This window comes from Anomaloglossus baeobatrachus, chromosome 5, assembly GCF_048569485.1.
Source record: "Anomaloglossus baeobatrachus isolate aAnoBae1 chromosome 5, aAnoBae1.hap1, whole genome shotgun sequence".
Lineage (NCBI taxonomy): Eukaryota > Metazoa > Chordata > Amphibia > Anura > Aromobatidae > Anomaloglossus > Anomaloglossus baeobatrachus.
Window position 1 is genome coordinate 596,147,294 of NC_134357.1, and position 12,707 is coordinate 596,160,000.

Below are 12,707 nucleotides of genomic sequence, written 5' to 3' on the forward strand. Positions count from 1 at the left end.
CCTCATCTGTCTATCACCTACCCATCCTCTCCACAGTGCTGCACCCCCTACATCTCCTCTTCATCTCTATCCCCTACCCGTCCTCTCCACAGTGCTGCACCCCCTCCATCTCCTCGTCATCTCTGTCTATCACCTACCCATCCTCTCCACAGTACTGCACCCCCCTACATCTCCTCCTCATCTCTGTCTATCACCTACCCGTCCTCTCCACAGTTCTGCACCCCCTACATCTCCTCCTCATTTCTGTCTATCACTAACACATCCTCTCCACAGTGCTGCACCCCCTACATCTCCTCATCATCTCTATCCCCTACCCGTCCTCTCCACAGTACTGCACCCCCCTACATCTCCTCCTCATCTCTGTCTATCACCAACACATCCTCTCCACAGTTCTGCACCTCCCTACATCTCCTCCTCATTTCTGTCTATCACCTACCCGTCCTCTCCACAGTTCTGCACCCCCTACATCTCCTCCTCATTTCTGTCTATCACTAACACATCCTCTCCACAATGCTGCACCCCCTACATCTCCTCTTCATCTCTATCCCCTACCCATCCTCTCCACAGTACTGCACCCCCCTAAATCTCCTCGTCATCTCTGTCTATCACCTACACATCCTCTCCACAGTTCTGCACCTCCCTACATCTCCTCATCTCAATCTATCACCCACCCGTCCTCTTCATAGTGCTGCACTTCTTACATCTCCTCCTCATCTCAATCTATCACCTTCCCGTCCTCTCCACAGTTCTGTACTACCCTCCATCTCCTCCTCATCTCTGTCTGTCACCTTCCCATATTCTCCCATAGCTTTGCACCCCCTACATCTCCTCCTCATTTCTGTCTATCACCACAAAGCTCTCCACAGTGCTGCACCCCCCTACATCTCCTCCTCATCTCTGTCTATCACCCACCCGTCCTCTCCACAGTGCTGCACCCCCCTACATCTCCTCCTCATCTCTGTCTATCACTCACCCGTCTTCTCCACAGTACTGCACCTCCCTACATCTCCTCCTCATCTCTGTCTATCACCTACCCATCCTCTCCACAGTTCTGCACCTCCCTACATCTCCTCCTCATCTCTGTCTATCACCTACCCGTCCTCTCTACAGTGCTGCACCTCCCTACATCTCCTCCTCATCTCTGTCTGTCACCTTCCCATATTCTCCCATAGTTTTGCATCGCTCTACATATCTTCCTCATCTCTGTCTATCACCCACCCGTCTTCTCCACAGTACTGCACCTCCCTACATCTCCTCCTCATCGCTGTCTGAGGTGCTGAGGCCTGCAAATATTCAATACAGGAATTTGGACATGCATTACTACTTAGGAAATAAATAGCGCATAAAATAGGCCAGTTTTATGTGAGCCCAGCAGCCAGCGTCAAGGCGTATCTCTTTTGTCAGCTTTTTATAGCCAGGGTAGAAGCATTTTATCAGTAAGAGATCCCTGTCCTGAGCAGCTGGTGACCGCTCCATGCAGCGATTTGTGAACGGGTGTATACACTGCACTGTGCAAAAGTCCTAGAAAGTCACCAACAGACCCAAAATACTGCAGAAAGCGCCAGAAATAAACCGGCCGTATATGTGCGGTTCTATATTCCACCGTAGACCTGAACCCCGCACCAGCACCTGTGAGGGCGGCAGAACGCCGGGCGTCCACCTCCGTCACTCCGGGACTCCACACACAATCATTCCTCACAATCTCATCACCACTTTTTTAATCCGGGGATTCTAATCTTCAGGGGATCCGCGTCCACTGACGTCACCATCACACAACACACCCCAATCATCCGGCACCAGAGGATCCACCGGCCGGTAATCTGCAAAGTCCGATAATTCAGCACTATGAGGTCTGGTAATCCCATCATCAGAAAATCCAATAATCCGGCACATGATGATGGAGAACGTCCAATAATACAGAGAGTGCCGCTCTGGAGATGACTGGAGGATAAGACATGATATAACAGCAGAATAGTGACTACAGCTCTGGAGGTGACTGGAGGATAAGACATGATATAACAGCAGAATAGTGACTGCAGCTCTGGAGGATAAGACACGATGTAACAGCAGAATAGTGAGTGCAGCTCTGGAGGTGACTGGAGGATAAGACACAATGTAACAGCAGAATAGTGACTGCAGCTCTGGAGATGACTGGAGGATAAGACACAATGTAACAGCAGAATAGTGACTGCAGCTCTGGAGGTGACTGGAGGATAAGACACGACGTAACAGCAGAATAGTGACTGCAGCTCTGGAGGTGACTGGGGGATAAGACACAATGTAACAGCAGAATAGTGACTGCAGCTCTGGAGGTGACTGGAGGATAAGACACAATGTAAAAACAGAATAAGGAGTGCAGCTTTGGAGGTGACTGGATGATAATACACAATGTAACAGCAGAATAGTGAGTACAGCTCTGGAAGTGACTGGAGGATAAGACACGACGTAACAGCAGAATAGTGACTGCAGCTCTGGAGGTGACTGGGGGATAAGACACAATGTAACAGCAGAATAGTGACTGCAGCTCTGGAGGTGACTGGAGGATAAGACACAATGTAAAAACAGAATAAGGAGTGCAGCTTTGGAGGTGACTGGATGATAATACACAATGTAACAGCAGAATAGTGAGTGCAGCTCTGGAGGATAAGACATGACATAACAGCAGGATAGTGAGTGCAGCTCTGGAGGATAAGACACAATGCAACAGTAGAATAGTAAGCGCAGCTCTTGAGGTGCCTGGAGGATAATACATGGTATAACAGCAGAATAGTGAGTACAGCTCTGGAGGTGGCTAGAGGATAAGACATGATGTAACAGCAGAATAGTGAGTGCAGCTCTGGAGGATAAGACATGATATAACAGCAGAATAGTGAGCACAGCTATGGAGGATAAGACATGACATAACAGCAGGATAGTGAGTGCAGCTCTGGAGGTGGCTGGAGGATAACACACAATATAACAGCAGAATAGTGAGTGCAGCTCTGGAGGATAAGACATGATATAATAGCAGAATAGTGAGTGCAGCTCTGGAGGATAATACATGACATAACAGCAGGATAGTGAGTGCAGCTCTGGAGGGTAAGACACGACACAATGTAACAGTAGAATAGTAAGCACAACTCTGGAGGTGGCTGGAGGATAAGACATGATGTAACAGCAGAATAGTGAGTGCAGCTGTGAAGGTGGCTGGAGGATAACACACAATATAACAGCAGAATAGTGAGTGCAGCTCTGGAGGATAATACATGGTATAGCAGCAGAATAGTGAGTGCAGCTCTGGAGGTGGCTGGAGGATAACACACAATATAACAGCAGAATAGTGAGTGCAGCTCTGGAGGATAATACATGGTATAACAGCAGAATAGTGAGTGCAGCTCTAGAGGTGGCTGGAGGATAAGACATGATGTAACAGCAGAATAGTGAGTGCAGCTCTGGAGGATAACACACAATATAACAGCAGAATAGTGAGTGCAGCTCTGGAGGATAACACACAATATAACAGCAAAATAGTGAGCACAGCTCTGGAGGATAAGACATGATATAACAGCAGAATAGTGAGCGCAGCTCTGGAGGATAAGACATGATATAACAGCAGAATAGTGAGCGCAGCTCTGGAGGATAAGACATGATATAACAGCAGAATAGTGAGCGCAGCTCTGGAGGATAAGACAATGTAACAGCAGAATAGTGATTGCAGCTCTGGAGGTTAAGACACAATGTAACAGTAGAATAGTAAGCACAGCTCTGGAGGTGGCTGGAGGATAAGACATGATGTAACAGCAGAATAGTGAGTGCAGCTGTGGAGGTGGCTGGAGGATAACACACAATATAACAGCAGAATAGTGAGTGCAGCTCTGGAGGATAATACATGGTATAGCAGCAGAATAGTGAGTGCAGCTCTGGAGGTGGCTGGAGGATAACACACAATATAACAGCAGAATAGTGAGTGCAGCTCTGGAGGATAATACATGGTATAACAGCAGAATAGTGAGTGCAGCTCTAGAGGTGGCTGGAAGATAAGACATGATGTAACAGCAGACTAGTGAGTGCAGCTCTGGAGGATAACACACAATATAACAGCAGAATAGTGAGTGCAGCTCTGGAGGTGGCTGGAGGATAACACACAATATAACAGCAGAATAGTGAGCGCAGCTCTGGAGGATAAGACATGATATAACAGCAGAATAGTGAGCGCAGCTCTGGAGGATAAGACATGATGTAACAGCAGAATAGTGAGTGCAGCTGTGGAGGTGGCTGGAGGATAACATACAATATAACAGCAGAATAGTGAGTGCAGCTCTGGAGGATAAGACATGATATAACAGCAGAATAGTGAGCGCAGCTCTGGAGGATAAGACATGATGTAACAGCAGAATAGTGAGCGCAGCTCTGGAGGATAAGACAATGTAACAGCAGAATAGTGATTGCAGCTCTGGAGGTTAAGACACAATGTAACAGCAGAATAGTGAGTGCAGCTCTTGAGGTGGCTGGAGGATAAGACATGATGTAACAGCAGAATAGTGAGCTCAGCTCTGGAGGATAATACATGGTATAACAGCAGAATAGTGAGCGCAGCTCTGGAGGATAATACATGGTATAACAGCAGAATAGTGAGCGCAGCTCTGGAGGTGGCTGGAGGAGAGCTGATGTGTCGTTCCCCTGTGGGGGTCCCTCTCACAGACTGTATATTCCGGGTGGGGTTGTTGGACACTGGCCGGAGCAGCAGCGCTGGTTTTCTACCTACAGGGGGCAGCAGATGAGCTGGCGGGACCCTCGGTGTCCCGGTGTGGCGGGACCCTCGGTGTCCCGGCGGTCCGGTCAGCACGGGGAGGATGACATCTGGTCGTAGTCGGGGCACTTCAGCAGGGCGGGGTAGTTGGAGTTCATCTGCAGCGAGGCCTCACTGGAGATATCGGAGGGGCTCCGGCCCCTCACCCAGGCCTCGGGGTGCAGGAACTGGCCGGAGTAGTCGGAGCAGTTGCTGAGCCGCGGCCGGTAGTATCCGGGGTGCGGCCGGTAGGCGTCCTCTGCCGTGTACCGCTTCATGAAGAGATAGACGGACATCACCCCCGCACTCTGCAGAAGACACCCCGTTATCAGAGGCGCCCCGTTACCTCACCACTACCCCCATCATCCGCCACCTACCTCCGTCAGCAGGAAGGAGATGGCAGCGAAGGCGAAGGACCAGCCGTACTTGTAGCTGAAGTAGGAATCCGCGTCCCTCGTCCGGTTCAGGATCTCATCATTAATGCTGGAAATGTAGAGAACCAGACCGACCACCAGCGAGAGACCTGGGGGCAAAACCGGCCTGTGAGTCATCACTGATAGAGACCTGGGGGGCAGAACCGGCCCGTGAGTCATCACTGATAGAGACCTGGGGGGCAAAACCGGCCTGTGAGTCATCACTGATAGAGACCTGGGGGGCAGAACCGGCCCGTGAGTCATCACTGATAGAGACCTGGGGGCAAAACCGGCCAGTGAGTCATCACTGATAGGGAGAGACCTGGGGGCAAAACCGGCCTGTGAGTCACCACTGATAGAGACCTGGGGGGCAGAACCGGCCCGTGAGTCACCACTGATAGAGAGAGACCTGGAGGGCAGAACCGGCCCGTGAGTCATCACAGATAAAGATCTGGGGGCAGAACCGGCCTGTGAGTCATCACTGATAGAGACCTGGGGGGCAGAACCGGCCCGTGAGTCATCACTGACAGAGACCTGGGGGCAAAACCGGCCCGTGAGTCACCACTGATAGAGACCTGGGGGGCAAAACCGGCCTGTGAGTCATCACTGATAGAGACCTGGGGGGCAAAACCGGCCTGTGAGTCATCACTGATAGAGACCTGGGGGGCAGAACCGGCCCGTGAGTCACCACTGATAGAGACCTGGGGGGCAAAACCGGCCCGTGAGTCACCACTGATAGAGACCTGGGGGGCAAAACCGGCCTGTGAGTCACCACTGATAGAGACCTGGGGGGCAAAACCGGCCTGTGAGTCACCACTGATAGAGACCTGGGGGGCAAAACCGGCCTGTGAGTCACCACTGATAGAGACCTGGGGGGCAAAACCGGTCCGTGAGTCATCACTGATAGAGACCTGGGGGGCAAAACCGGCCTGTGTGTCACCACTGATAGAGACCTGGGGGGCAAAACCGGCCTGTGAGTCACCACTGATAGAGACCTGGGGGGCAGAACCGGCCCGTGAGTCACCACTGATAGAGACCTGGGGGGCAAAACCGGCCCGTGAGTCACCACTGATAGAGACCTGGGGGGCAAAACCGGCCTGTGAGTCACCACTGATAGAGACCTGGGGGGCAAAACCGGCCTGTGAGTCACCACTGATAGAGACCTGGGGGGCAAAACCGGCCTGTGAGTCACCACTGAGAGACCTGGGGGGCAGAACCGGCCCGTGAGTCACCACTGATAGAGACCTGGGGGGCAAAACCGGCCAGTGAGTCACCACTGATAGAGACCTGGGGGCAGAACCGGCCCGTGAGTCACCACTGATAGAGATCTGGAGGGCAGAACCGGCCTGTGAGTCACCACTGATAGAGATCTGGAGGGCAGAACCGGCCTGTGAGTCATCACTGATAGAGACCTGGGGGGCAAAACCGGCCTGTGAGTCATCACTGATAGAGACCTGGGGGGCAAAACCGGCCTGTGAGTCACCACTGATAGAGACCTGGGGGGCAAAACCGGCCAGTGAGTCACCACTGATAGAGATCTGGAGGGCAGAACCGGCCCGTGAGTCATCACTGATAGAGAGAGACCTGGAGGGCAGAACCGGCCTGTGAGTCATCACTGATAGAGACCTGGGGGGCAAAACCAGTCCGTGAGTCATCACTGATAGAGATCTGGAGGGCAGAACCGGCCTGTGAGTCACCACTGATAGACAGAGACCTGGGGGCAAAACCGGCCCGTGAGTCACCACTGATAGAGACCTGGGGGGCAGAACCGGCCTGTGAGTCACCACTGATAGACAGAGACCTGGGGGCAAAACCGGCCTGTGAGTCATCACTGATAGAGACCTGGGGGACAAAACCGGCCTGTGAGTCATCACTGATAGAGACCTGGGGGGCAAAACCGGCCTGTGAGTAATCACTGATAGAGACCTGGGGGGCAAAACCGGTCCGTGAGTCATCACTGATAGAGACCTGGGGGGCAGAACCGGTCCATGAGTCATCACTAATAGACAGAGACCTGGGGGCAAAACCGGCCCGTGAGTCATCACTGATAGAGACCTGAAGGGCAGAACCGGCCTGTGAGTCATCACTGATAAAGACCTGGGGGGCAAAACCGGTCCGTGAGTCATCACTGATAGAGATCTGGAGGGCAGAACCGGCCCGTGAGTCATCACTGATAGAGACCTGGGGGGCAAAACCGGTCCGTGAGTCATCACTGATAGAGATCTGGAGGGCAAAACCGGCCCGTGAGTCACCACTGATAGAGACCTGGGGGGCAGAACCGGCCTGTGAGTCATCACTGATAGAGACCTGGAGGGCAGAACCAGCCCGTGAGTCATCACTGATAGAGAGCTGGAGGCCAGAACCGGCCCGTGAGTCATCACTGATAGAGAAAGACCTGGAGGGCAGAACCGGCCCGTGAGTCATCACTGATAGAGAGCTGGAGGCCAGAACCGGCCCGTGAGTCATCACTGATAGAGAAAGACCTGAAGGGCAGAACCGGCCCGTGAGTCATCACTAATAGAGACCTGGAGGGCAGAACCGGCCTGTGAGTCACCACTGATAGAGACCTGGAGGGCAGAACCGGCCTGTGAGACATCAATGATAGAGACCTGGAGGGCAGAACCGGCCTGTGAGTCATCACTGATAGAGATCTGGGGAGCAAAACCGGCCTGTGAGTCATCACTGATAAAAATCTGGGGAACAAAACTGGCCTGTGAGTCATTACTGATAGAGATCTGGGACCTGCTCCTTCCTCTGTATCTCTGTGGTCTCCTATAAGATCAGTGCTCTCCTCTCCTGAAATACTCTGTGCTGCTGGGACCTGCTCCTTCATCTATGTATCTCTGTGACCTCCTATAAGATCAGTGCTCTCCTCTCCTGAAATACTCTGTGCTGCTGGGACCTGCTCCTTCATCTATGTATCTCTGTGACCTCCTATAAGATCAGTGCTCTCCTCTCCTGAAATACTCTGTGCTGCTGGAACTGCCCCTTCATCTATGTATCTCTGTGACCTCCAATAAGATCAGTGCTCTCCTCTCCTGAAATACTCTGTGCTGCTGTGTGCTGCTGGGTCCTGCTCCTTCCTCTGTATCTTTGTGTCCTCCTATAAGATCAGTGCTCTCCTCTCCTGAAATACTCTGTGCTGCTGGGACCTGCTCCTTCCTCTATGTATCCCTGTGTCCTCCTATAAGATCAGCTCTCTCCTCTCCTGAAATACTCTGTGCTGCTGGGACCTGCTCCTTCCTCTATGTATCTCTGTGTCCTCCTATAAGATCAGTGCTCTTCTCTCCTGAAATACTCTGTGCTGCTGGGACCTGCTCCTTCCTCTATGTATCTCTGTGACCTCCTATAAGATCAGTGCTTTCCTCTCCTGAAATACTCTGTGCTGCTGGGTCCTGCTCCTTCCTCTATGTATCTCTGTGTCCTCCTATAAGATCAGCGCTCTCCTCTCCTGAAATACTCTGTGCTGCTGGGTCCTGCTCCTTCCTCTATGTATCTCTGTGTCCTCCTATAAGATCAGTGCTCTCCTCTCCTGAAATACTCTGTGCTGCTGGGTCCTGCTCCTTCCTCTATGTATCTCTGTGTCCTCCTATAAGATCAGCGCTCTCCTCTCCTGAAATACTCTGTGCTGCTGGGACCTGCTCCTTCCTCTGTATCTCTGTGTCCTCCTATAAGATCAGTGCTCTTCTCTCCTGAAATACTCTGTGCTGCTGGGACCTGCTCCTTCCTCTATGTATCTCTGTGACCTCCTATAAGATCAGTGCTTTCCTCTCCTGAAATACTCTGTGCTGCTGGGTCCTGCTCCTTCCTCTATGTATCTCTGTGTCCTCCTATAAGATCAGTGCTCTCCTCTCCTGAAATACTCTGTGCTGCTGGGTCCTGCTCCTTCCTCTATGTATCTCTGTGTCCTCCTATAAGATCAGTGCTCTCCTCTCCTGAAATACTCTGTGCTGCTGGGTCCTGCTCCTTCCTCTATGTATCTCTGTGACCTCCTATAAGATCAGTGCTCTCCTCTCCTGAAATACTCTGTGCTGCTGGGTCCTGCTCCTTCCTCTATGTATCTCTGTGTCCTCCTATAAGATCAGTGCTCTCCTCTCCTGAAATACTCTGTGCTGCTGGGACCTGCTCCTTCCTCTATGTATCTCTGAGACCTCCTATAAGATCAGTGCTCTCCTCTCCTGAAATTCTCTGTGCTGCTGGGTCCTGCTCCTTCCTCTATGTATCTCTGTGTCCTCCTATAAGATCAGCGCTCTCCTCTCCTGAAATACTCTGTGCTGCTGGGACCTGCTCCTTCCTCTGTATCTCTGTGTCCTCCTATAAGATCAGTGCTCTCCTCTCCTGAAATACTCTGTGCTGCTGGGACCTGCTCCTTCCTCTATGTATCTCTGTGTCCTCCTATAAGATCAGTGCTCTCCTCTCCTGAAATACTCTGTGCTGCTGGGACCTGTCCCTTCCTCTATGTATCTCTGTGTCCTCCTATAAGATCAGTGCTCTCCTCTCCTGAAATACTCTGTGCTGCTGGGTCCTGCTCCTTCCTCTGTATCTCTGTGTCTTCCTATAAGATCAGTGCTCTCCTCTCCTGAAATACTCTGTGCTGCTGGGACCTGCTCCTTCCTCTATGTATCTCTGTGTCCTCCTATAAGATCAGTGCTCTCCTCTCCTGAAATTCTCTGTGCTGCTGGGTCCTGCTCCTTCCTCTATGTATCTCTGTGTCCTCCTATAAGATCAGCGCTCTCCTCTCCTGAAATACTCTGTGCTGCTGGGACCTGCTCCTTCCTCTGTATCTCTGTGTCCTCCTATAAGATCAGTGCTCTCCTCTCCTGAAATACTCTGTGCTGCTGGGTCCTGCTCCTTCCTCTATGCATCTCTGTGACCTCCTATAACATCAGCGCTCTCCTCTCCTGAAATACTCTGTGCTGCTGGGACCTGCTCCTTCCTATGTATCTCTGTGACCTCCTATAAGATCAGTGCTCTCCTCTCCTGAAATACTCTGTGCTGCTGGGACCTGCTCCTTCCTCTGTATCTCTGTGTCCTCCTATAAGATCAGTGCTCTCCTCTCCTGAAATATTCTGTGCTGCTGGGTCCTGCTCCTCCTCTGTATCTCTGTGTCCTCCTATAAGATCAGTGCTCTCCTCTCCTGAAATACTCTGTGCTGCTGGGACCTGCTCCTTCCTCTGTATCTCTGTGACCTCCTATAAGATCAGTGCTCTCCTGAAATACTCTGTGCTGCTGGGACCTGCTCCTCCTCTGTATCTCTGTGTCCTCCTATAAGATTAGCGCTCTCCTCTCCTGAAATACTCTGTGCTGCTGGGACCTGCTCCTTCCTCTGTATCTCTGTGTCCTATAAGATCAGTGCTCTTCTCTCCTGAAATACTCTGTGCTGCTGGGACCTGCTCCTTCCTCTATGTATCTCTGTGTCCTCCTGTAAGATCAGTGCTCTCCTCTCCTGAAATACTCTGTGCTGCTGGGACCTGCTCCTTCCTCTGTATCTCTGTGACCTCCTATAAGATCAGTGCTCTTCTCTCCTGAAATACTCTGTGCTGCTGGGACCTGCTCCTTCCTCTGTATCTCTGTGACCTCCTATAAGATCAGTGCTCTCCTCTCCTGAAATACTCTGTGCTGCTGGATTACACTGGTCATCCCATAGTAAAATACTCACCAGAGAGAATGAAGAAGATGCCGGAGATGAAGGCCAGGATGGTGCGGTGCGGACGGATGTGCCCCACATTATTGAGGATGAACCCGATGAACATGAAGAAGAGGCTGACGAGAGGGAAGGGGGTGGCGGAGCGGATCATCTCTGGAGAAAAACAAGAGGTGGACTGTGGAGAGCAGTAAAGGCAGAAGAAGACGGGGGAAGATTTACTGTTCATATCTGTTATTATATGGCGTGAAGAGAAGGAACGAGTCTGCAGGGAGGAGAAGGACAGGGGAGTCTAGAGGAGGAGGAGGAGGACAGAGGAGTCTGGAGGGAGGAGGAGGACAGAGGAGTCTGGAGGAGGAGGAGGAAAAGAGGAGTCTGGAGGGAGAAGCAGGAAAAGAGGAGTCTGGAGGGAAGAGGAGGAAAAGAGGAGTCTGGAGGGAGGAGGAGAAAAAGAGGAGTCTGGAGGGAGGAGGAGGAGGAAAAGAGGAGTCTGGAGGGAGGAAAAGGAAAAGAACAGTCTGGAGGGAGGAGAAGGAAAAGAACAGTCTGGAGGGAAAAGAAGGAAAAGAGGAGTCTGGAGGGAGGAGGAGGAAAAGAGGAGTCTGGAGGGAGGAAGAGAAAAAAGAGGAGTCTGGAGGGAGGAGGAGGAAAAGAGGAGTCTGGAGGGAGGAGGAGGAGGAAAAACGGAGTCTGGAGGGAGGAGGAAAAGAGGAGTCTGGAGGGAGGAAAAGGAAAAGAGAAGTCTGGAGGGAGGAAAAGGAAAAGAACAGTCTGGAGGGAGGAGAAAAAAAAGAGGAGCCTGGAGGGAGGAGGAGGAAAAGAGGAGTCTGGAGGAAGGAAGAGAAAAAGAGGAGTCTAGAAGGAGGAAGAGGAAAAGAGGAGTCTGGAGGGAGGAGGAGGAAAAGAGGAGTGTGGAGGGAGGAGGAGGAGGAAAAGAGGAGTGTGGAGGGAGGAGGAGAAAAAGAGGAGTCTAGAGGGAGGAGGAAGAAAAGAGGAGTCTGGAGGGAGGAGGAAGAAAAGAGGAGTCTAGAGGGAGGAGGAGGAAAAGAGAAAGAGGAAAAAAGGAGTCTGGAGGGAGGAGGAGGAAAAGAGGAGTGTGGAGGGAGGCGGAGGAAAAGAGGAGTCTGGAGGGAGAAGGTTGAAAAGAGGAGTCTAGAAGGAGGAAGAGGAAAAGAGGAGTCTGGAGGGAGGAGGAGGAAAAGAGGGGTCTGGAAGAAGGAGGAGGAAAAGAGGGGCCTGGAGGGAGGAGGAGGAAAAGAGGAGTCTGGAGGGAGGAGGAGGAAAAGAGGAGTCTAGAAGGAAGAAGAGGAAAAGAGGAGTCTGGAGGGAGGAGAAGGAAAAGAGGAGTCTAGAAGGAGGAAGAGGAAAAGAGGAGGAAAAGAGAAGTCTGGAGGGAGGAGGAGGAAAAGAGGAGTCTGGAAAAAGGAGAAGGAAAATAGGAGTCTAGAAGGAGGAAAAGGAAAAGAGGAGTCTGGAGGGAGGAGGAGGAGGAAAAGAGGAGTCTGGAGGGAGGAGGAGGAAAAGAGGAGTGTGGAGGGAGGAGGAGAAAAACAGGAGTCTGGAGGGAGGAGAAAGAAAAGAACAGTCTCGAGGGAGGAGAAGGAAAAGAGGAGTCTGGAGGGAGGATGAGGAAAAGAGGAGTCTGGAGGGAGGAAGAGAAAAAGAGGAGACTGGAGGGAGGAGGAAAAGAGGAGTCTGGAGGGAGGAGGAGGAAAAGAGGAGTCTAGAAGGAGGAAGAGGAAAAGAGGAGTCTGGAGGGAAGAGAAGGAAAAGAGGAGTCTAGTAGGAGGAAGAGATAAAAAGGAGTCTGGAGGGAGGAGGAGGAAAAGAGGAGTCTGGAGGGAGGAGGAGGAAAAGAGGAGTGTGGAGGGAGGAGGAGGAA

At 51.8% G+C, this 12,707-nt stretch overlaps 1 protein-coding gene across 3 annotated transcripts in view; it reads right to left on the reverse strand.

Annotated features, from left to right (window-relative positions):
• Positions 1–986: 986 nt before the first annotated feature.
• The window catches only part of CACNG5 (calcium voltage-gated channel auxiliary subunit gamma 5), a 112,070-nt gene continuing 100,349 nt past the window's right edge, over positions 987–12,707 (reverse strand). For all 3 annotated transcript variants that reach the window (XM_075351504.1, XM_075351505.1, XM_075351507.1), the window contains 3 exons: positions 10,841–10,981; positions 5,146–5,291; positions 987–5,076 (listed from right to left, as the gene is read on the reverse strand). In XM_075351504.1, coding sequence (XP_075207619.1) covers positions 4,819–5,076; positions 5,146–5,291; positions 10,841–10,981 — 545 coding nt within the window. In that variant the 3' untranslated portion in view covers positions 987–4,818. The remainder of the gene's footprint in view (positions 5,077–5,145; positions 5,292–10,840; positions 10,982–12,707) is intronic.